We start from the raw sequence: 23,652 nt of genomic DNA, 5'->3' as shown, positions 1-23,652 counted from the left end.
GACCCCAGCGGAACCAAAGCCCTGGCAAAATCCTGGCGTGGGAGCCCCATCCTTCCCACCCCCCGCCACTCCAGCCCGAGCGGCCTCTTTCTTTTATCTTTCATGTCTGGTCCTCCCAAACGGAAACCCTGGTCGAAAATCTTACAGAAGCAAACGGAGATATATATTTTTTTTTTTCTTATCTGCGGAGGATGGCAGAGGAGTGACGGCAGGGGGGAGGGAAGTGTTTGTGGAGTTGGTTTTGGTGTTGTTTTTTTTTTTCTTTCTTCTTTTTCTTTTTGCAACACTAGTTGTTGAGGGGAGTGTCTTGCGTTATTAATGCTGAGTGGCTCCGGCAACTACTGTGGTTTAAGGTCGTTAGTCATCCGCTGCTACCGCAGGAGAGACGGGAGCGCTGAGCCAGAGCTGTTCAGGCAACCCTCTTGGTCCTCCCAGGCCAGCAGGTTGGGAAGAGCCGCAAACGGGGCAGCGCGGGCGCGTGGGGGGTGCGGAGAGAGGCCCCGGGGCCATGGGGACACCCTGCCAGCCCGGTCATGGGGTGCACACGTGTGGGGCAATAACCGGGTTGTGGTGGTGGGAGGCTGCACAGCCACCCCGAATGGCCTGAGAGGGGCCGAGTGGTGTGCGAAGGGCAGGGAAAGCACCTGTGATGTGCGAGCGCGGGATCCTCCGTGCACCCCGTGCGAGGGCAGGCGTGTGTGCCCCTGCCTGGGAAGCAGTCCTTGCATTACACATAGCTACACAGGCGCACGAGTCTCCTGTCACCTCAAGCTGCTAATGACACAGGGATGCAGGATGCTCCCTGAGCATTAAGGGAATACGGGTCCATGTGCGCCCTTCCCACCTGATTTCTTCCTTTTTTTCCTTCCTTAGGATGAGGGGCTCTAGGCAAACATTCCTTAATTTATTCTGCATCCTCTGGCTCCCGTTTCTGCTGAAGGCTGCCTCTTCCTCCCCTCTGCCCCATGGAAATGACCCACCACCCCCTTCGCTCCCCTCCGGGCTGCACAAAGGACAGACCTGCATCGGTATGTATTCAGGTTTTGTTTGCCTGCTGGACTCGTTCATTTGTTACTCCACCGGTGACCTGAGAATTGCTATGCACATCGTAAATCACTCCTTTATCTGTTTCAACAGCTGTACTGCAAAATACTTGTAGTCTTTGGTGAAATAATCAGTGAAGATTTTGCAAGGCCAGCATGGGGTCTGGAGTTATTTTATGATTTTGTTTTTGAGTGGCTGCTTCCCAAAGTTCATGTTTTTGCTCTGTGGGGAATGGCGTCTGAAAAGCTGGCTTTAACGTCTGTAGGTCTCAGACCTGGAAAGAAGGTGTTATGGGGTCCTAGTATTTGTTAGGGTTCACGATGCATTTTGCTTAATTGCAGGAAGGCACAGTTTCCCTCAGGCTTGCCCAGGGTGTCCTCCTTGATTTCCTTGCCTGGGAAGCTATTCTTATGAATAGTTGGTCCATACATGGGCCAGATAGCTTTGTGGTCCGGGTGGTCGTCTCTGGATAGCCAAATTGTGAGGACTGTTTCCTGCCTCACATTTCCTTTCCTTTTCACGAGTGCACGCGTCTGCGCGACCCATACTTAAAATGGGGCGAGCGTGTTTTGGCAACCCCTCTCTCGTGTGACTTTGGTGACTGTGGTGATCTCCACAGCACCTATAGCTGGGGGTATCCTATAGCCTCAGCTGACTGACTGATTACCAAAGCAAGACCAGTAACACCAAATTCAACATGAACTGTCAGTATCTCTGCACCAGAAATGCCCTTGGCATGAGACTCTGTATACCTAGAGAGATGTGGTAGCTTATATTTTTTATGTGAGCACATGTCAAATGATGGATATGTCTTATGCATTATGGTCAAATGTTTTATTTTGTCTTTTTTTAGCTTTTCAGGGCACTTTTGTGCTGTAAACATAAACCCTGTCATGGTTCTCAATCCTTCAGAAGGAAATATTTCCTATCAGCCCCAAATTATTTTCACTGTGGCTCAAGGAACACAATTAGAAAAAATAATCCTAACGTTGATAAAAAGAGGGTTTTTTTGCCTCATTTATGAACTGTCCACAGTGCCCCTGCAGATTTTGGCACCAGAGAGGCTGGGTGAACCGAAGGCGGAGCGAAATCAGGGTGATGAGGCTTGCGCAGCCCCTGCCAGGGCTCAGCCGCCAGCCGGAAAATGAAAGTGAGTTGTGAAAAGCAGAAATGGCTGTCAGGGTCTGGCCTTGTTTTGGGCCGGCAGTCACAGAAGTGGTGACCGAGCAGCTGCCAGAGCGAGAGGGAAGTGATGGTTTTTGATGGCGAGATCTTTAGGCATCTATGGTTTCAATGGCGCAGGAAAGGCGGTGAGCATGCTCGCCTGTAGGATTTTTACACTGGTGCTTTTTAAATGTCAGATGTGAGCGTTGTCTGCTTTTTTTATCCTATTGACCCAGCAAGGCTCTAAATTGCTAAAGTGACTGCACATTGCATTCAAGTTGCCTTGCACAAGATAAATTGTGGGGTTTTTTTCCCTCCTAAAGGGAGGAAAGCTGCACCAGTCCCGTTGCTGGGACCACCGAGCATCTCCCTGGCATGTTTGTTCAGTGGGAAGACACCAAAAAAACCTGCCTCCCACACCATTTGCTCTCTCTGAGGTGTCCCTTCAGCTAAAAGCATCCACGTGAGCGCGACTCAGGATGAAAACAGACTGTCCACACCTCTGTAAACCACAAGCTAAAAACGAAACGTGCAGAGCATTAAACCTGCACAGGCCAGACCTGGCTGGGAGGGCTAGTGAGTGACCACGGGCAGGCTGCTGCCTGCTAGCCCAGATGGCCACCTCTGGGGTTTCACTGATTAGCTGCTCTCTCGACTAACTCTTGAAAACACTGACAAGCCGTCTGTGGCTCTTCCTTTTCACAAGCAGGAAAGGGAAATCACGGAGGAGACGATGGTTACACTCGCCGCGGTGCGGAGCAGGGGTAACGTCAGTTCTTGCAGCTGATTCGGTCAGCAGCCTTATTAGGAACAGAAATTAAGCTGAGATCAGCTTCATTTGTAGGAGGAAGGTGTGATTTCCTTTCAACAGCTCGACCCCAGACCCTGCCAGCACAGTTTGCTGTCTGGGAAGGCACTGGGAGGGAGCCATGAGAACTTCCTCTGTGTCTTCTTGGCCTTATAGATCGAGTCAGCACTTTTAACGTGAGAAATGCCCGCTGCCAAATGTATGGGAGATTTTTCTTTAAGAAACGGATGTTTTCAGGCAAGTTAAATGTGTGGTCAGGTGTCTAATCTTTCAAAGTTATTTGCTTCTCTTTTCTGAGGGAAACAAGGTGGCTGCACATCATATAGTCATTTTTTGATCGCTTCTCTGTGTGTGTGTAACACCTGCATGATCAAGATTGCTATGTCAGTAGCCAAATTCAGTCAGAGAATGGATGCTCTTTCAGTAACAAAACAAAATATTTTCCATGAAACCTTTCCACTGAAAGTATCACCCTTCTTGAAGAAATATGTAGAAATGATATGACAGGAGAGTGAAATGGAGCTCTGGTACCTCGGATGAATGCAATACGACTTTGTTGCTTCTTTCTTCTGTTCCCCTTGCTAGCAGTGCTCCCTGGGTAGGCACCATCTCCCCCAGTATATTCTGGTCATGCTGGGAAGGTGGCTGGATGCCTTAAGGGACTCCCCTGCCCTTAGCACATCCTGGGAAATGTATTTTGGGTAGGCATCTATATGCCAATACAGAATAGGGCTGAAGGAGAGGAGGAAGTGCGTCCAGCGAGGTGCCACAGAAGAGGAATTTTCCCAACATCTGACAGTCTCTTTTCTCCATCAGCGTTTCCTGCCTCCTCAGGCTGGAAAAATCCCCCCCTCTTTGCATACTGTGAAATCAGCTCAAGCCCTTCCTCTGTGCCTCTCGCATGCTTTGCACGTGATATAGTCTTCTGCTTTTTCCTTATGGTAAATGAAAGGGCTTTAGTAAGTTTTCTTACATGCAAAGACCCATGAAACTTTTTCCTCAAGTAAAGACAGTGAGCTTTTGCTCTGTGCACTGGTTTGGGAGCTGAATGCTAGGTCTGGTTTTCCTTTCTGGGTTTGTTACCGCCTGGCAGTATGGCTTACGGGATTTATTCAGGATGAGACCCAGAAACCCTTTTGCTAGGTGCAGCCTGACAATTTCAGTGGGGCATCCTGAGAACAAGATGCTGTGTATTTTTCTCTCAAAAATTAACTATGAATGAGCCCTTCAGATACTCAGGTCTTTGACTTTCCCCATGAGGAAAGTTAAATGAGGAAAATACTGCCCATTTCACAGGGCAAGCAAAGTTTTACTTAAGTTAATGTTAAGGTACTCAAAGACAGTACAGTAACGCTGGTAACTGTTGACATCGGTGTTAATGTTTCATCATACCTAAAATCACGTTCTTTATTTTTCTACTGTTTCTGATTAATTTTAAAGGTTTTATTCCACACCTCCCACCACCCAGAATTACAACAGAGCCCTTAAAGGGTCTTTGCAAATTGTCCTGTTCTCTAGCAAAGGTGACTTCATCCAGAAGTATCTGAAGCAACCTCAGGAAAGGCAGAAACTGCCCCGGAGGATGCAGAAAGCAGGGGAGACACTGAAAAACAGGAGGGAACTGCCTATTTATCTCTGTCCAACATGGTGAAGAAAGGAAATTTGGGGAATTGTAGATCAGTCAGTTAAACAACAATTCCTGGAAAAAGTCCTGCAATAGCTAATAAAACTTTATAAAAGCACCTTTTGAAACTGAATATGAGTAAGAAAGAGCCTCACTGGATTTATCAAGGAGAAACAGTGTCGGATCAATCTCGTTTTCTTTGCTGATCGGATAATGGCATGTAGACACAGAAGTAGTAGATGCTACAGCTTGACTTGAGTAAAGGCTTTTGGCACCACCTCAGCACTAATCTAATGGCCAAGCGATATGTGACATTGATTAAGCTTCATTAAGGGCAGGACAAAACTGGTGGCTGGCCTTGTTCGGAAAGCAATTATTAGTGGCTCACTCCCTAAGTGGAAGGATGTGAAAAATGAGGTCTTTCCTGGACCTCTGTTTTGAACATAGTATCATTCCATGTTTTCATTAGCCAGGATAATGAAATAGTATGCTATTAACTCAGCAGCTCATATAAAAAGCTGAAAAGATTTGCAAGTACAATGGAGGGCAGGATTAAATTCCAAACAATCTTAAAAAATTGGAGTACTTGCTCCCAAAAAAGATCATTTCAATATGGGTGTGCTGAAGGCACTTCAGCAGAAATAGTTGATGACACACGTAGTGGATGAGGAACGACCGGCTGGGTAGCATCCCTAGGGAAGATCATCTGGGCTTGTAGTGGCACAATGATGGCATGCTGTCAAGAAGAACACACACACTGCGTACGCCGAGACGTGTGAACAGAAGTTAGCTTGCAAGACACGTGAAGTAACCCGCTACCTTTCTCAGCACTGACAAAGCCTCAGAGGAATTTCCGCCTTCCCTTTTGGGGCTGTGCATCAAGGATGATGCAGAGTGACAGGATGTTTCAGAGAAAAACAAACGTAAGCTATAAAGAAAGACTGAATAAATTAGAGTTAATTAGTCTAGAGAAGAAAAACGTGAGAAAAAGCATGATATCTGTTCTAAAAAACATTAAAGGGGTGATCCATTCTCCAAGTTCATAACAGCTATGGAAAGAAATAACAAAACCAGATACCAGTAGGGACATTCAGGTTATGAAGAAAATTTTCTAACGGTAGTGATAAGTGAGCACTGTAGTCAGTTCCTGAGAAGGCTGTAGAAGACCTCATTAGAGATCTTAACAGACCAGTGTACCTTCAGAACAGCATAGATGCTGTGGATCAGCTGCTAGGGCAGAGGTTTGTGTAAGATGACTTCTTCCAAGCCGGCTTTTCGGGGGTTCTGAGCTGTGACCACGAGAACCATTTGCAAATAGCAGGGTTTATTTATTTTCTCCCCGGCAGCAGAGCTGCCCTGCTCTTTTGGAGATTAACTTTGGCTGCCCTTTTTGGAATGAGGCAATTAGTCAGGGAGTGCTCAATACAGCTGGACAGCGGTGCTTTCCATCTTCCTCGCTTGCGAGTGGAGATCCTGTGGGTCAGCAGCCGGGGAAGCAAATTTCCCCATCTTTGTGCTCGATATAATGCCATTCTCAGTAACCTTTGCGGGTCACCTCTTCCATCCACCCATGAGCACGTAATTCCTAGTGTATGAAGAAGCATGGTTTTGAAACGTATTTTCAGCACTGATTACATTAAAGAACGGATGTTTCCGAGCTTCCCAGCATCGTAAAACGCCGACCTCTACCTGTGTTGATTTGTGTGATAGTCAATGTCCTCAATGGTTCGCCTCCGTCTAGCTGTGCATGAGTGCAGGGATGAAATATGCCCTGCGGAGTGGCAGCAGGACCGGTGCCGTTTGGAGTTCCCAATAACTTCACACAATGCAACATTGCAAATGGAGTTGGAGGCTTTTAATAACTGCGCTCAGACAAAGTGGTCGTGCACATATTGTCCGGGGAGGCACCATGACAGAACGTATAATTTACAGCTCAATGAGTTCTGTAAAAAGTCCATGCCAAATATCAATGTATTTTACTCTGAAAGGCTGGGATTGACTTTGATTACAGCTAAACCGGTGCCAAGCCGCAGCACCTCTGTTCACTTCACCGACATTGCTCAGTTTGCTTAGTGGCAAAACTTGGCCTGGTGACCACTAATAAATACCAAATTTGACCGTAACATTTTTCTTTCTATGATTATACTTTGGATAGAAAAAAACCACAGGCATGTGAGTAGTATGGTACAGATACTAAAGCAAGTTTTAAATGGGAATATTTTCTACAGGGATTCATATTTTTCAACAACTGATGGTAAAAATTTCATTTTCAAGGTCACCTCAAGTCTTACTGAAAATTTATGGCTGTAAAATGCAAATATATATATAGATCACAATAAAAAGGTATGCTTAGCATACCTACATGTATGTGGGTGTACATACACACTCGTATATATTTGTATGTGCACTTGTATACATGGGTAGTCTTGTACGTTTTACATCACTGATGCTGGCTGTTAGTTTTCTTTTATAATCTTATTTATTTAGTATTGATTGTCTGTTTGTTTGCTGATTGCCTTAACATGTGTGCCTCACATTCCTGTTCATACGTTAGCCCTATACAGAACTTCAGAAAAACCTGCTTATGTTTGAGGCAATCACTTTCAATGGTTTTAGGAACTGTATATCTGAAACAAGTTTTGTGCATCCAGAATTTTAAAATGGTCAAACTTTTGTGACAAGGATGAAGTTACCCAGTTACATTAACTCCCTCTGCCACCATTCAAGCTTCAGTAAATGTTTAACACCCTTTCCTGATTTGGAAAAGAAAAATATGTTAATGGCACAAATACACACACGTTTTTTCTATTAATTAATGCAGAAAGCATTTCCATTGGAAACGCCTGGGGTTATAGATTTTGTTAAATAGGGCTCTTTAAAGTGTAATGTAGGAAACACTGGGGATACATTTGGCTGGCAGGTATGGATACCAGAGTCTTCCACTAGATGGAAATTGAATTTTCTGTACCAGCATAAATCTACCAGAGTCCTCATTGAGCGTCTTAAGAAAACAGTAATGAACTAATAGAGCTCTGAAGTTAGGCGATCCGAAGTGTCTTACTGCTATTGTGTGAACTGCAGAGGCATGAGCAACAAAAATGATAATTGATATTCCAGGATGTGCTGGTTTTGTTACAGAGCTACAATGCACTCAAAAGGCCGTTATACTGATAATATTTTAAAATGTCTTTAGACAGTATACTATATGTAATTTTATGCCCAGTGATGGGTTTGGTAATAGCATACCATTTAGGATTTCCAAGATATTTGACGACACTTAGCAAATCTAGGGAGAAAAGGTCTTGTATATGCCAAATTTTTTAATATGGATACCTATTATTATATTCCATTACTTCAGTATCTCTATGAAATACATTAACATTGTATTATGGAATAGGAAACAAAGTCTGAGTGAAAAGACTTTACCACGCAGATCCCTTTCTATATTAGCTTTCAAAGCAACAAATATAGAAAATAACTACCCTAACGTTGCATATACAGATATGTCATTTGAGCTGAATATTTCCATGCTGCAATGAAATCTTGAGGTTATAAAGGGCTGTTCTTTGAAAGTATCAGCTCAGTGCTGAGAAGCAGTGAAAGAAGGCAAAGTGATTATTGGGAAGTATTAGGAAGGGAATATATAGTGAAAAAGAAAATATTCCTGTATTGTAACATTGCATATCCATGGTCTGCCTGCACCTAGAATACCCATGTGCATGTCTCCATCTCAGAGGAGAAAACCTTACTTCTTCTTAGAACCCCATATGAATGCTCATATTTCAAGCAGGAATGTCTTGTTCCAGGTTGAACTGGATTAGACAAATTTGGGAAGAGGTGTTTTTACTCCAGACCAACAGCGCCTGCACGAGGAGTCGCAGTATCTGAGCCCAGACAGGCTCTGGGCACTGCTCATCTGTGGGCTTTAAGAGACGCACTGGAGCCTATGATCATCTATAAATGGAAGAAGCAAAGAGTGTGTTTTGGGGAAAGCTTCATCTCCTATATAAAACCAGGAATCGGACAGATGAGTTCATTTTTGCAGGGGCTTTGCTGCTGCAGACAGATATTTGAGGCAGAGGTTTGCCGCTTCGCTAGGCGAGGGTGCAAGCAGGGTGACCACAGCCTGGCCGGCAGGGTTTGCGGAGAGCTATTTGTGTCCAAGGCCACATTTTTGGCTTATTTCCTCCAGGCTCTTCAGGGGGTATGTTTAATTTATGTCTGGGGAACAGCGATATGGCTGGAGGGGCGAGAAAGTTCTCCAGCACACAGGAAAAGGAGTAAAGAATGACAAAGGAGGATGCACCAGGTGCCAGAAATCCCATTTAACAGAGTTTTACTCAGACAAATATATCTACAAATCTGAAACTTAGAGAGGCAGCTTTCACTATCCAGACACTTCTTGACATCCCTAGGTATAATTCTAATTATAGAGCCTTTCAAACGTGTGCGGCAGAAGTGGATTAAGTTAAATAGTCTGCTCAAACTGCCAGAGGCTTCACGGCTAAGAAATGCATTTCTCTAGCTCTGATTTTATTATTGGGGTATGATTTTTTTTTTTTTTTCTCGAGCTTATTGGAAATGTCATTTTATTATTACACGCTATTTTCAAATACATGGAGAGAAGTACTTCCTGACGTGTGAGTTTTCGGATTACTCTGCTGCGTAAAATGGTTATAGTTTTCTCTTATCTCTTCAGAAATTAATAGCAGATGGGACAAACTATTGCTAAAAGAGACAGGCATTTTATTAATACCAGAGTCTAGTTTCTAATGGCTGATAGGCATTATAACACCATTTAATGTCTTCCAGAGAAAACATCCTTCAGCCTGTCAAGACATTGAAACCTATTATTGAAGTGCGACAGCAAAGCCAATTTCTTGAAACTTGTTTCTGAAGAAAATCATGTGCAACTATAAAGAATTAGAGCTTTTTTTAACCTTTAATTATGAAACCTACCTACATTGCCTTAAATGTGCCCAGCTCATGACGAGAAATGATGAGAAATAAATCACACCTAAATATCTACTACATTAAAAGCAAGCAATAGTTGCTAATGACTGTCCAGATCTGGAAGTGCTTCTCTTCTGATGCCAGAGTATTAAAAAGTTTATGTTCTCGCACACATCATAAGTAATTAAAGCCATGAGATTTCTACAGTCAAGATAGCTGATTTTCCCCTGTCCTATTTAGCTAACTAATTATTTTCCATTTTTAGCCAGCAGAATTAAGACCCATTAAAGGCTAGGATAACTGGTTAGCATTTCTGATGATATTCATTTGTGCAAGGAGATTTCTGTTGATTTTGTTAGAAGGTGGTGGCTTCTTATGCTGCAGCCAACAATAAATTATTTTTCTGCCACTAAATCCAGAGGAAGAAGATATATATGATTAGAAAGGAGAGTAGGTTTGTAGTAGGAGCAAGAATAGTCCGAGTTGACTTCAGTTTATAGATGCTAACCTCTTGAGGTTTTACCTATAGCCTAACACAGGAGCTACGTTCTCCTAGAGGATAAATCTGAATTACTTTCTGGGGAGAAGCACATCTTTATCCAAAAAAGCAAGGAAGCTGGGTGGGTTAGACTCCCTGGACTACAGTGAGTCCCCTTAGACATTCCTCCTCCCTCCTCCCAGGGTTCAACCCTTTTCCTGAGTAATTTACAATCTCCATCCCAAAAGCTGCTCCTGATGACATCAGTCTAAATGAAGGGCTTTGAGGCCAGCAGAGCCTGAACAGAAGCGGGCGTCCCCTGGGCCATGGCCCATGGCGGGGCAATGAGAGGTGCCAGCAGACCACGAGCAGTAAAGAGAGGTGGATCAAGGACACCTGATAAAAGCCCAGGTAGATAAGGGAAACAGAGAGCAGATCGGCTGATGGTACGTGTTCCCGGGGGGCACCTTTCCCACCGGAGGGCAGGAAGAGTCCCCAAATTCAGGTCCTGAGACTTCAGCCACGGTGCCTGCAGCTGAGGATGCCCCAAATAGAACCCCAGACACCTTTGAAAATCATTCAAGACTTTCTTTATCGACTTGTCCCACGTTTCGTCTGGAATAGGTGCATTTGCAGGGGAGCATTTGAACAACCGAGGTGTGGTCTGTGGGTGCCTGAGGCAGGGAGGGTGTAATACCGTGGTCAGAAGCATCCTCTCCGTGACAGTAAAGACTAGGTTATGAGAGCAAACACTTTGAAGTTTGGCTCTGTGGGCTTTTCCCAAGTAGTCAGGCTATTATTATTGTTGTTTATATTCATACAGCATCTAGTAGCCCAAGGTACTGCATTAAGTACTGCACAAACCCAGCGATGGCTCTGTTAATTCTCACGTGAAGCGAATCTCCCTTTGGGCCTGGTTCGCTAGACACAAAAGTGTCTAACTGACTTAATCAACATGAAAAATTTCCATTTAATTGCCAGGAGACCGCTCCATGAATAAGGTTACCTGGATGATTGTTTTTGTGATTAAGAATTCTGTTTCTGTTTGGCAGAGCTGAACCAAAAATAGCTTTCCCCCCCCTCCCTGTGGTACTTTGACAAAGATGAAAGAGAAACTCACATCTTCAGTGGAGACTTTTCTTGTAGATCAGAGGAAATGGAAACACTGGGGGTATTTTTATCCTCAGCCCTACTTTTCAGATTTCTGAAAAGTGTTTGTCCGTAACTTACTGTTTGTCCGTAAGCATCTACTCTACCACAGGCGAGAAGACCTCGCGGCGATAACGAAAATGAGAGTCATGGGGGCAACATCTGAGTCAGAGAGAGAGAGGAGCCTCTTTGCACCCCTGCCCCAAGACGAATCATTAGGCAGGCTGCTGAGCCTGCGCTTGGGGTGAGTAGCTCTATTTCAGTCTAAAAGCGGTGCACTGAGGTGCGGCAGGGCTGAGCTGCAGTCAGAGGCAAGCTCTTTCCTCATCTGCCGGGGAAGGTGCGAGGCTACGTCATGCGCCGGTCTCTCCCGGTGCAAGCGAGAGGGTCAACTCATTGCATCGATGTTTTTATCATCAGGCCAGCTTTTACGCTGAAATAAAATCTCTCCTTGCAGCACTGGAGCTGACATTTTGGCACCTGAGGATGCCGTAACTGAAAGCAGAGACATTGCGGAGGTTGATTTCTGCTCGAGGTGGGAGCAGGCCTGCCACAACACGGGAAGCATGAGCTGCGATGCCGGTGGCCGGGGGGGAGGCAGACAGTGTTCCACTCCCACTGGCAGCAGTTTGCAAGCTTCATCACGGCGGCACACCCCTGCAGTCCTGGTGGAGGAAGAGGGGATGCCAGAGGTGGGAGACAGATTTTTAGAAAGCTGGACCGAGCCCGAGCCCCCATTCCTGTGCCATTCGGCAGGGATGCCCAGCAAGTGGGGCGGGTGGAAGAGGCAGCTGGGCAGGACAGGGGAGCAGGGGACCAAGAGATAAGGACTCTGTTCTCTCTGCAAAATGTGCTGGCAGGCCCTGGGTGAAGGTGCAGGAGCAAAATGACTGTCATTTCTCTCTGCTGCAGTTGGTGACACAGTCAGCTCCCTGGCGTGACGGGAGCCTCATGGACATGACGTTCCAGATCCTTCCAGTTTTCACCTGCCCCCCTGTGTCTGAGCTCACGCCTGTGTTTGCAAGGGGGGGCGTTTTCCCTCACTTTGCATCCAGGCTTGCAATTGCAGAGTCTGGTCAGGCTCTCCTACTCCTCAACCCATGCTGGCGTCCGCTCCACCGCTGTTGCCCACTTGCCCCTGTGCTCAGTTCTGCTTCAGCCTGTGTTTTGGGGGCTGCCTGCTCTCCCAGCCCTTCTGCCTGCTGAAGCATTTTCCTCTGCTAACATTCCTAACTAACTTCAGTGTCTCCTAAGTTTCTTTCTCTCCTTATCTTCACCCCTCACAGACTCCTGGACCCATGTCTGCTAAGCTCTGGCATATGCTCATTCATAGCTTCCTCAAGCTCCTGGTGCAAAAGAAAGAGGTAAAACAATAAAAGTTGTCTCCTTTAGAAAGTATCAAAGGATTAGCTCCTTTCTGTCTTTCTGCTTGGGCTCCTTTTTCTCTTTCTAACTGCTAGACAGGAATATTATTAGATGCAGGCCTGACCTTGGTAAGAGAAGAAAGGAAGGCACAGAAAGAATATGTGGTTTTGTGGTTAAGGCATCAATTTTGGTAATTTACTTTTTCTGAGCCTCCATCCTCATGAATATAGCAGACATAGAAGGCAGGGGAAGGGTAGTTTTAGTTGTCTGTAGGTTGCTCTTGTGTGTTAATAATATGGCCTTGTAAGAACCAAGTTATGAAATGCCTTTCAGGTGTGTTTCCAGCGTATTTCAAGGATGTGCACCGCCGTCTCCGTGCTAAGCGATGGAGTCGTTCCAGTGTGGTCCTTATTTGCCCATGCTGCCCTTGCAAATAAGCCAGGGTCTGTTTTCTGTCTCGGGGGCCGGTTCAGGGCGTGGCTTGCACCCAAACAGCTGACATCTCTTGCACCCCTCAACTTCCCTTCCCTTGACCGGGTGTCCTTGTCCAAATGTGCGCTGGGGACTGGTCCCTAATACGATCCCTGCCTGGGGCACGGCACGGGACAAGGCTGTGCTAAGGCGCCTGCTTGTGCTTAAAATCCACCCCAAGTCCTGAGCACGCTTTACCCTCCAGCTTGAATGTCCCCTTTGGTTTTAGTTTTCATCTTTACTATTCCATTTTTTTTTTTCTCTTTATGGGCTATTCTGTTGTAATTAGCTGTTAATTCCTTGGGCTAGTGTGTGGCTATTTGGGGAAGACGGGGAGGAGAAGGAATTACTTGCTTCAGGGTTTTTTCTTGGTTGTATCTGTCTCCATTTATTCTCCTATTCTTTTAGGCTGACTGGAGGTAATGTCTTTTAGCATGCTCTATAAATCATTCTGCAGAGGACTTTGAGTGAGCATTTTATTTAATAAGTATGGAGAAGTGGGCTTTTATCCCTGCAAAAGAGGTGGCAAGTTCACTGTAATTTCCACTGGATTACTGTATTTGGGATAGAAGAAGTAATAGAAGACTCAAAGGCATTGGTCTTAGAACAAGTTTGAATTGTATTACCTCCTCTTTGACTTGCCACTTGATCCATAGGAGCATTCAAGTTATTTACATTGAAAAACATCACTTTGATTTAATAGCACATAGGCAGAGGTACTTGGAAGGAATTTAAAAGCTCACTTTGAAGAGTTGTGCCAGTCTGAAAACCCTAAACATTAATGCCTTGAGCTTTGGAAAAAAGATGGATCTGCATCCACATCCTGCTGCAGCTTACCTCAATTACTAGCCTGTATCAGAGCAAATCGTGAGAGCTGAGATTTCTTGCAGCAGGGAGGAAACAGGGTTCAGCTACAGGGATTTCAACGATAAATCTTTATTCAGGCTGCTGGAAACTGGTGTCCTGGCTCCTTGTCCCCTGGCTGCCCGGGATACCTACCTCAGTTACACAGGCTCTCAGTCCAGGCTGGGACCTTACTTTGGCTGCCAAACCTATTTTGGCAAGGCTTTGCATCACCAAATGTGGTTTCTTTATAAAATGGTGAAGCCACTGCAGAAAGAGAGAGCACAGTGCTGGCCTGCAGCAGTTTAAAATCATCTTAAAATGAACCACTTATGGTCATCACATGGATTCTGAATGATTGCTATATGGGGATCACATTGAACCTATTTCATCCTAAAAATGTCAGAAGAGTGCTGTAAATCTCAAGAAATGCTTCACTATGGTGTGCAAGACCTCGGATCTCAGCCACAGCTAGTCCAAGGAGCAACTAGGCTTTAGCCTTCTGCTTGCACCCAGATTAGTGGTGAGAAATAACCACCTTCGTAAGTCATAGGAAATGGTTTCTTTCCGACCACAGAAGGAGGGCAGAATAAACTCAGAAGACATTTTGGCTTTGGCAAATGTGTAGCTGGGCCCAGCAGCCCCGTGCATGCCAAGCACCGCTGGGCTTCCGAGGAAAACGTGAAGAAATGATGCCGTGGATGCTTTGTGGTGGTCAGCACATATGTCTGCTTCATGAGGTCTCTTCTGCAGGCAGCCACACCCTTTTTTTTTTTTTTTTTTTTTTTTTTTTTTTTTTTTTTTTTTTTCCTTCCTGTTTCAGTAGCTCTCTGTGTGGGTTGTGTGGAGAGGTGCAGAAGTCCCATCAGGTACAGACCTGTGCCTTTTTTCTTGTAAGAAATAACAAGAGAGTAGGTGGCCAAGCAGGCAGTTGTAACAGTGGCTGTCCCCCTGGCTCCTTGATTTTCATCCTTGAAAGGATGGAAAATCATTTTTTCAGGAGCAACATCCAGCGCTGTAAAAGCCAGGCTGTTCTGAGTGCTCCTCTGGCATCAGCATCCTCTCTGTGATAACTTACAGGTTTTGAATAAAGACAGAAATTCGCAGATATTTTTTCCCCTTGAACACTCATCTGCCATGGAGCACCTCAAGAAATGAAATGCTCAACAATGCCTGAAATTCTTCTACGGTACGGGGTGCTTCGTCACACTTTGCAGATAACCGTATTCGCTCTTTTTTGTTTGTTTGTTTGTTTGAAGGATGCGTGCTCGTGGTCTCTGTAATTGAACAGCTTGCACAGTGGCACAACAGTACAGTAAAGGCAGCCGTGGAGACACTGTGCAACTACATACCTGGTAAGTACCACATAATACACCATATGTTATGTTGGTACTGCTGTAATTTTCTGTTAATTAAAAATTCACACGTGGAGTCTGGAAAAGTTTTATCTGCTTCTCATGCAGCATCTCAAATGAATGTAGCTGAAAGATAGCAAGGTGTTCTCTGCAGGGAAGTCGGTGGCGTGGCACACTTGGCTTCAGAGCTGGGATTTTGTCCCAAAGTTAGCATGAATGGGGTTGTATTAAGCCACGTGCATGTGAGCACCAACGCACGCTGACCCCTTCCCTCCCTTTTTCTCCACTTTATCTTTTTGTTAGCAGCTTAAGAAAAGATTCGCTCTATGCCCAGCCACTCCTCTTTCTTGTTGATATGGGTCTTTATAGCAACTGTGAAGATGAAAATATTTTCAGCAGATGTAAGAAGCTGCTATTGTAAAATCCCAAAAATGAGCTGAGGTTGACTGGTGTAAGATGTGAACATTTGGTCTGCACAGACAAGCTATTGAAATGTAACTGATGATACAAATTTCAAAAGTGATAGCTATTCCATATGAATATATGTAGACTCCCCTTTTTCTGCCCCTTATCTGCCCAAAGGAGCTTAGCTGTCTGAATGCACATCTAGAGAAAGTTTGAATGCCAGAATAGCTTTGTGCCTCACAGACCAATCCTACAACTATTTAAGTGACTAGATCTTACATTCATGATATCTTTGTAATGTTACGAATGTGAAAAGATGGCTTAAGATTCTTCATTAAAAAGTCATTTATATAGGATTCCATGAACTGTATCTCTGAGAAACCATCTTGCTCTGTAGACCCTAGTTTCACAGAAGACGCATGTAGAATATTAATTCCCTCCTTTCCAAGACAGGATTTCCTGATGCAGGAAGGGGCAGGGAGGTAATTGCTGGCATTCACTCATTGATAGAATGATGCTTATCTGATTTCTATTCCATAAGTCATATCTTCAGTGTTTTAAATTACAGGCACATAACCGTGAAGTTACAATTAGAAGCGCTGATCCTGCTATTAAAATACAATTTTCTTCTTTAAAATATGACATGCTAGTTCTATGTTCATGATTCACTTAGTGGACCTTGTTCCGCTGACATGTCAAGATATTTCTTTTCAGCTGCCATTCTTTACACACATAAAACCCCATTATCCCTTTAGTTAAAGCTGTGTAATCCAGTTACCTTCTATGAGATGCATGGATACCCCCAAGTGAAAAAAAATGACCCTGAACTTGAAAGGAATGAAAAATCCTATGGATTGTGCAGGAGTTACAATGTAACCCAATTTATCCTGTCCCACGAGGTGAACGCTGCAGCCCAGCGGGAGTCAACAGATTCCTCTTGCTACGTGAAACAATAGAAAAGCTTTGGATGCTCATGAGGAGCAAACCTACTAAAGCAAGGCCGTGCCATTTCACCTGGAGGAACAATTTCATTATTGTACACATGCCTACAATTGATTGCAACAATAACAGCAACAAATTAATGGTAGTGGGGCTTTTCCTAGGGCCAAAGAGGGAATAAGAACTCGTGTTTTTTCTTAAAAGGGCCTCCTATAATTTTGATTACAATCAAGTTTGGGTTGGATCAAGCCTTCAGTGAAGTTATATGATGTTCAAGAACAAAAATGTTTAGAGAAAAAGAGAAAAATTCAGTACTCATCAATCCCATTCAATCCCATAGGCTGTGTAGAAAACGCAATCGCAACCTTAGTTATATGGAAATATTTGCAATGCGTGTGATTCAAGCGACATGGCCAATAAACCTATGAAAATAAGAACTGTAACACCGTGAGTGAAGGAGGCTCTTGAGCAGACAGAAATGCCAGGTCTGGGGGAATGGGCAGTATATACGGTGTAAGGGATTTTGTTAGGAAGAATGTATGTTTACCTGGATAGTGGCTGTCTGCCTGATGAAACAGAGGTGTCTGATACCCGAAATGTGCTTTGAGACCGTCTGCCTCCAGCGTTGCCTCTGAGTCATGCTCTGTTTCTGTGTTGACCACTGCTGTGTAAACACCTTAGAGCTCGAGTGGAAATGGCAACATGATTAATACCATCTTTCTTGCAAATATTTATCTTCTGGGATTCAGCCAGAATTTGTGTTTCTAGGACTACAAAGCTATAGAGGAAAACCCTCTGGATTTTCAGCATGGAATAACAAGGCAGTTTAGGGATCTCTGTTACCTAAAGCAGGGCAAAAGAAAGTATACTCTACATTTTCTCTATATTTTCCAGCATTTAGTTTGGTTTAAGCTCTTCTCTTGCCCCTGAACACTCAAATTTATTCATCATCATCTTTCTCTCTCCCGCTCCTTTCTGACTTACGCAAGTTCTTCCTAACAGCTTTCTCTCTGCGGTAGCCTCTCTTTGTGTCTGTCAGCAGAGCCGGAGGTTTGTGAACACATGAATGCGGGCTGCCTCGGAGGGCAAGTCCTGTAAACCCTGCCCGTGGCTTGCATCTGTTTTGCTGGAAGCCAAAGCCTGAATGACATCCGTATCTTCCAAAAGGACTCTATGTGCCTAACAATAATTCTATGTTATTGCTGTTCTTTTTGCCACCCATCGCTCTTCCTCTTGTTACCCCATGGGGTAATTACGTGTCAAGACTCCTATATGTGTAAGGAAATCAGCGCCTAGAAATCAGTGTGACCAGCAGACCCCCAACATCAGCTCCCCAGAGCTGATGGCCAGCCAAACCCTCCCCTCCTCACAGCCACCACTATGGGTTACAGCAACCAGCTTGCTCCTCAAGGGCCAGAAACATTACAGAAAACAGCTGGTTTGGGAAACCTATCAGACGACCACTGCCTGTGATGCACCAGGGAAGTGCTGGGGAGGGCAACCACCTTTTCCTGTTGGCTGCTATGGAGAGCCAGGTGCCCCGCTGGCAAGCCTTATCAGAGGGTGTTTTAATCGGCAATGATACCAAACGCAGGGTTATGGATGTCTGTGATGTTTTTCCTTTTAGGTGAACAAGAATAAAATCTAATTCTAGCCAGGAGACCAATTTTTAACTTGCAGATTGCTTCTAAAGAGCCAATAGAGAGGAGTTATGTGGCAAAGGAGGCAAAGAAATGAAGCTAATAACTTGATTGAAATAAAACACCTGGCATGGGATAAGAAAAATCAGCTATTGTAGTTATAGAAGCTGCCTGCAACACCCTATGAGTAGGAGGGTGTTGAGGAAATTATCTTGTTATTCCCTGCTATGCTTTTCTGGTCCCAGTCCTCCTTTCTCGGGGCACAGGTTGCCAGCCAGGGTGTCTGCAGTCCTGGCAGGAGAGCAGCCACCTTCCCCGGCTCTCACGGGAGTGAGAACATACCCGTGCTTGCTGACGGAGTCAGTGCTGCGACGTTTTGTACCCTCCCCGGGGCAAAACTACCCACTTTGTATGCAGCAGACCCCCATCCCTGGGCATGTCCAGCCTGACGCTGGTTAAAATAGAATATTCAGCCCAAAGTTGGAGGAAAGCGGCTGCTTTGGGGGTTCTAAGGCTTTTCTTTGGGAAAGATGAGGATACTCTGTGTTTTCTTCCACAAGTACAGATACTTATCTGTCTGTCTAATGGAGGTGCAAGAGAAAACGACATCTCTCTGGAATTTCAGGAGCTGCAAGTTTGTTGTCGCTGCACTTGTATGAACCTGCCTCTTCATGACTTTTCACACCACCACCCATGCCGAAACAAGGCCTGACACCTCCTTTGCAGGATACGTACATGGTTAACCAGTTCTCATCTGTTCAGGCCAAGAAACAGTCACTTTTCCTCCGTGGGAACTTGCAGACCGGTGCTGCCATCATGGCCTACCTGTATTCAAACCCCTAGTCTCTCCCATCAGTGTCTTTGCTCGGGTGCGGGGACCACTTTTATTTACAACGGTATCTTAAAGAAATCTCTGATGAGCTGTCTTCTGGCGGGCATGGAGGGCATGCTTCACCCAGATTAAAGAAAGCCACCTGAGCCAGCATCCCAAAAAGGCACACAGCTGCAGACTGTGAAAGGAAGCCAAACGAAAAGCGTCAAATATTTGTTTGAATGCAATTACTCCTGTGCAACTCCTGCTCTACACAAAACGCATTCTCTTGACTCGCACAAACCCCCAGAAGCTCTGAGGCAGCTCTTGCAGTAGCATCAAGCCCTACATGACTTGCTGCACTTTGATTTATGTATTTGTTTTCTTTCTTCTTGCAAACCTACTGAGCTCTTTGTTTAAACAGCTTAGAAGATGCTGCAGCATGTATGATTTCTTTTGACTTTTCTGTGATGCCTTACTCAGAACGCTTAACAAATACTAGTTATCATTTTTAGTCTTTATCTAAGGGCTTTAGGCAAGGTTAGAAATTCAGGTTTTCCGATTCTCTGGTGCTATGCTGAGGTCATAGATTCACACGCCTTCCCCTAATATAAATCAGCATTCACCTGAATGAACCAACTCCTGTTGTATTTTGACCAGCTTCACCATGCTGAATTACTTTAAAAAAATTATTTTTTCTAGAAAATCTGCAAGGTTTCTGTTACGTATTTGCTGAACTTTATGGACCACACATAGCTGAACTGTAAGTATTGCTGTGTCCTCTCAGGTCTTCACTTAGTTTGTTCTTGACATGTACAGACGTGCTGTCGGATTGAAGAGCAGGGGTTTCATTCTTAAAATCACATTATTATTAAAGCAGAGATGCTTGAGAGTGATTCTGGTTTGGCATTTGGCATAGCTATTCCTGAGTGAATAAACACAGGCTGCCACAGGTAACTGTTTTCATACTCCATTTGAATCTCAGATCAGGCCCACCTGATGTAATTACCTTTTGAAATTCAGCTCGTTTGGCTGAGGGAGGAATTTGAATAACCCGTGTGTGCGAGACAGGTTCTACAGAGTCACACTGCTGTAATACTCGACTCTTGCTTTCCCTTCTACCTTTAATCAAGCTTTCTAATTGTCAGCCCCTACATGCTCTCAGCCCCGACCTTGATACACACTCTTGGGGAAGCCTACTAAGTAATGTAAGTGATTAAAAAAATAAAATGCAGGTCATTTTCTTCTTCTTTGAAAGTTCTTAGTTTCATTAACAGCACTTTTGCTAGACCTTCTTCCTCCCTAGGGTTTTTATTTTTATTTTTAAAACTTCACAAGGGACTGCAAAGTGCTTACAGGACTAAGTAGTGCTATAATCAAACATTTTAATTTAATTCCTGATTAGCCCAGAGGTGTGTCCCAAAAAGAAAGAAACAATCCTAGCTCTTGTGCTTGGTGATTAAAGGTTAAGGATCTTTGAAGGATTTCTGGTTATTTTCTTGAGTTAATGATTGAACATTCATATGTGCCACATTGCATATGCATTAACTTTAACCTTTAAATCTTTGTCAGACTTATGATTGATTAAAAAACAGAACAGTCATAATGTATTTGATTCAGGTGCTGCATATAAAGCACAGTGGTTTTTCATCATCCTGGGATCCAATTTTATATGCTGAATAGGATGCCGTGGCAGAAAATCGTTAGGACCCAGCACTGTACTGAGCAGCGATTATGGGCCACAGTGAAGGGAGCTGAGGTTATTGTTTGGTGATAGAGACATTTAACTTCCCATGGAAATAGCTTCTACTTTCAAGCACCCAGAAGGGTGTAATAGTCTTTTTTTTTTTTTTTTTTCACCATTTCCTTCAGTATAGACAGGGAAATGAATGCCGATGTGGTCTGCCATTCCTTGAAGCTGTGTAAACAGGATCCAGGACAACCGCTTTGTCATCTCTACCCTCCTCCAAAGGTGAGTTGGCTTACGCTACACATCGTGGAAGGTCTTTTAAGCTGGAGCTGAACAGTTCGGAGTCTTTCAGTGCACGTGCATTGTCTGGGAAATAAACTTCAACTTTTTGAGCATGGACACTTTTAGAAAATGTCTGTTTGAATGAAAGATACATAACACACTTTAGCTGTGGGGGAGCATCAACAACACGGTTGTCAGAGAGTTGGAATTACAGGGCTAAATTCTCTCGTACCAGTCTGGGTCAGAGAAGAAGAGTAGGGAAAATAAAATCTCACTTTCTCGAGACTTTATTGTTATGCAGTACAGTAACTCCAAACATTACCATGGCGTGACAAATTATCCCCACGTTGCCTGATCTACTGCGGCAGCCCATGTAAGCGCTAGTTACCCGCTGCAAACGCAGGGCTGTCTGACTTGGAGTGGTCTGCAGTGCAAGAGCTTTAAGCTAACGTGCATAATCTTTTGCCACAGGCTGGAAACATATTCAGTTGCCATCGCTTTTGTCATGTACGGTTACTTGCTACGCCACGGTAACTTGACTGCGTGTCCTGGACCTTTGCTACTCAGACACATACATACCTGCATACGTGTCTAAACAGATACAGTTTGTGTTGGGATTTTTTTGGTTGTGTTTTATGATTCACTTAGGCATCTATTTTTGGAAATCTTTTTCCCTGCGTCTGGATGGATAGACATTTTTTATTTCTAAAGATTTGCGTAAGATGTTTTACACAGGCCTCATCCAACAGCCATTGAAATCAGTCAGGGTGTTTTTGTGGGTTTCGGTGAGCTGTGGTTCATCCCCAAGATGGATTTAGTTCTGGCAAAATTAAAACCGGGAGAAACATTTGCCTTCCAAGAATGGCAGTAACATTTGTTTTATAGCAGGTGTGTGCCCCGTACGACTACTATGCTCCATGCTATGCCAACATAGAGATATATGGGTGTGCAACAAGGCAGGGGTGAAAGAATATGAGTGCAGGCAGCAGAGAGAGCCCAGACTAACTTGACTCAATCAGGATGTTGCTCAAACTTTATCAGATGGGTTCCTTCAGAAATTCTGCATCTGAACTGGTAAAACAGTTCATGGGTCCCTTCCCCAAGGTACATCAGAGATACCTATTGCAACCTCTCCCATAATAATTGCCAGGTCTTTACTTGCCCCACAAACATTTGTGAGTGTCTAGCAATTTCTGCCCTGGTAATTGCACATTTTTTCCCTCCTCTGCACTTGTAACCAGCAGAGACTCTGTCAGTGACTGTGGGGCCTGGTTGTTTGTTGTTTGTTTTTTATTTTTTTTAAATTAAGAGTCCTGAAGGTAAAGGTGAGAATACAGCAAAGGCTGGCAGGCTTCCCCAGCCCCAGTGCAGCAGGTCACCCAGGAGGACAGCAGGAACTGTAGCAGTGGTGGCTGCGTGTGCACCGCGCTGCCAGCCAGAGAGTTAGATTTACATATGGACTTACTTGCTTGTCTGTGGGGATAAAGAGAAGTAGAAACCACCCTGCACCCCAACTGCTGGTGGTGGCAGAAGTGCAAGGTACCTTTTTGGAGAGAAAGAGGATGCAGGCAACGAACTGCGCTTAAAGAGAGGGATGGACTCTTCGCGGCTGCACAGTGAGCTAGGCTAACGAGTCTGGAGAGAGGGGCTATTTAAACTGAGATGGCTCCCAAGCAGAAATTAGAAGATCTGTGATGAAATGCTTGGCCTATCAACCAGAGGGGAAAGGCTGCCACTCATGGGGTTGCTGTCCAATCTTTGGTTAGCGCTTCCCATCTCTCAGAGCAGGTGTGGGACCAAGGTGTTGACTCCTTCCACCTCCAGCGACAGCTCCAGCGACTGCATTTTCTGCAAGGAAAACAACTGAAGATGAATTTTTGTTTGTTTTGTTTTTTTAAACAGAATTTGGAATCTTATTTGCACGGCCTGGAGACTGTCCCTCTGAATGAGTGGCTCAAGCAAACCCTCTCTCTTCTGTGGTAGTTAAATCCCTTTCTGTCAAGGTGTATTTGTTTCTCACCAGGAATAAGGAAACTCTACCAACAAAATGATTTTTCTGCCCTAACTGTGCCCTCCTTTTTAGCTCTCCTGGTGCCCTGAGACAGCATGGGGAGGCTGGGGGAGATGGGAGGAGAAGACCAGTGCTTAGACTTCATGCTCAAGTGGTTGATAAATTGCCCACAGTAACTCTGTGACAAGTCAGACTGAGTAAAGATGAATTATGGGTGAAAAAAATTAATATATAGTCAGAGACACAGATGCATAAAATGCAGTTTACCTCACATTTGCTTCTTTGGTTTCTAATTTGATTGATCACTTCAGTTATATGAGCCTGCAAATGTTGGCTCAGTCCCCTGCCAAGTGTTTGAACAAGACTTTAATACTAATGACTGTTTTGTTCAACTCTATTGATTTTCAGGTACTTCATTTATTCATTTAGACTTTTGGATGCCTGTTTTCCCAGAATTAGTATCATATTTGTACTGGCAAAGGGAGTAAAATAATTATAGAGTTACTTGCCCTTATAAGGCAGTATAAGGTTCACTTTTTAATTGCCTTTAAGGTGGCAAATATCAATGTGTAGCTGCTTTTTCAGTCAATAGTTTATTTTATTCTGTTTCTGTGATGTTG

The 23,652-nt window shown here is 44.3% G+C and overlaps 1 protein-coding gene across 1 annotated transcript in view; it reads left to right on the top strand.

Annotated features, from left to right (window-relative positions):
• Positions 1 to 268: 268 nt before the first annotated feature.
• Positions 269 to 23,652, top strand: part of AOAH (acyloxyacyl hydrolase) — an 82,090-nt gene continuing 58,706 nt past the window's right edge. The window contains exons 1-5 of the mRNA XM_075745462.1: positions 269 to 443; positions 874 to 1,028; positions 15,159 to 15,254; positions 19,752 to 19,812; positions 20,922 to 21,021. Of these exons, the coding sequence (XP_075601577.1) occupies positions 319 to 443; positions 874 to 1,028; positions 15,159 to 15,254; positions 19,752 to 19,812; positions 20,922 to 21,021 (537 nt within the window). The 5' untranslated portion in view covers positions 269 to 318. The remainder of the gene's footprint in view (positions 444 to 873; positions 1,029 to 15,158; positions 15,255 to 19,751; positions 19,813 to 20,921; positions 21,022 to 23,652) is intronic.

This window comes from Balearica regulorum, chromosome 2 (assembly GCF_011004875.1).
Source record: "Balearica regulorum gibbericeps isolate bBalReg1 chromosome 2, bBalReg1.pri, whole genome shotgun sequence".
NCBI lineage: Eukaryota > Metazoa > Chordata > Aves > Gruiformes > Gruidae > Balearica > Balearica regulorum.
The sequence above is the reverse complement of the archived record's forward strand: the minus strand, read 5'-3'. Positions and strand labels throughout refer to the sequence as shown.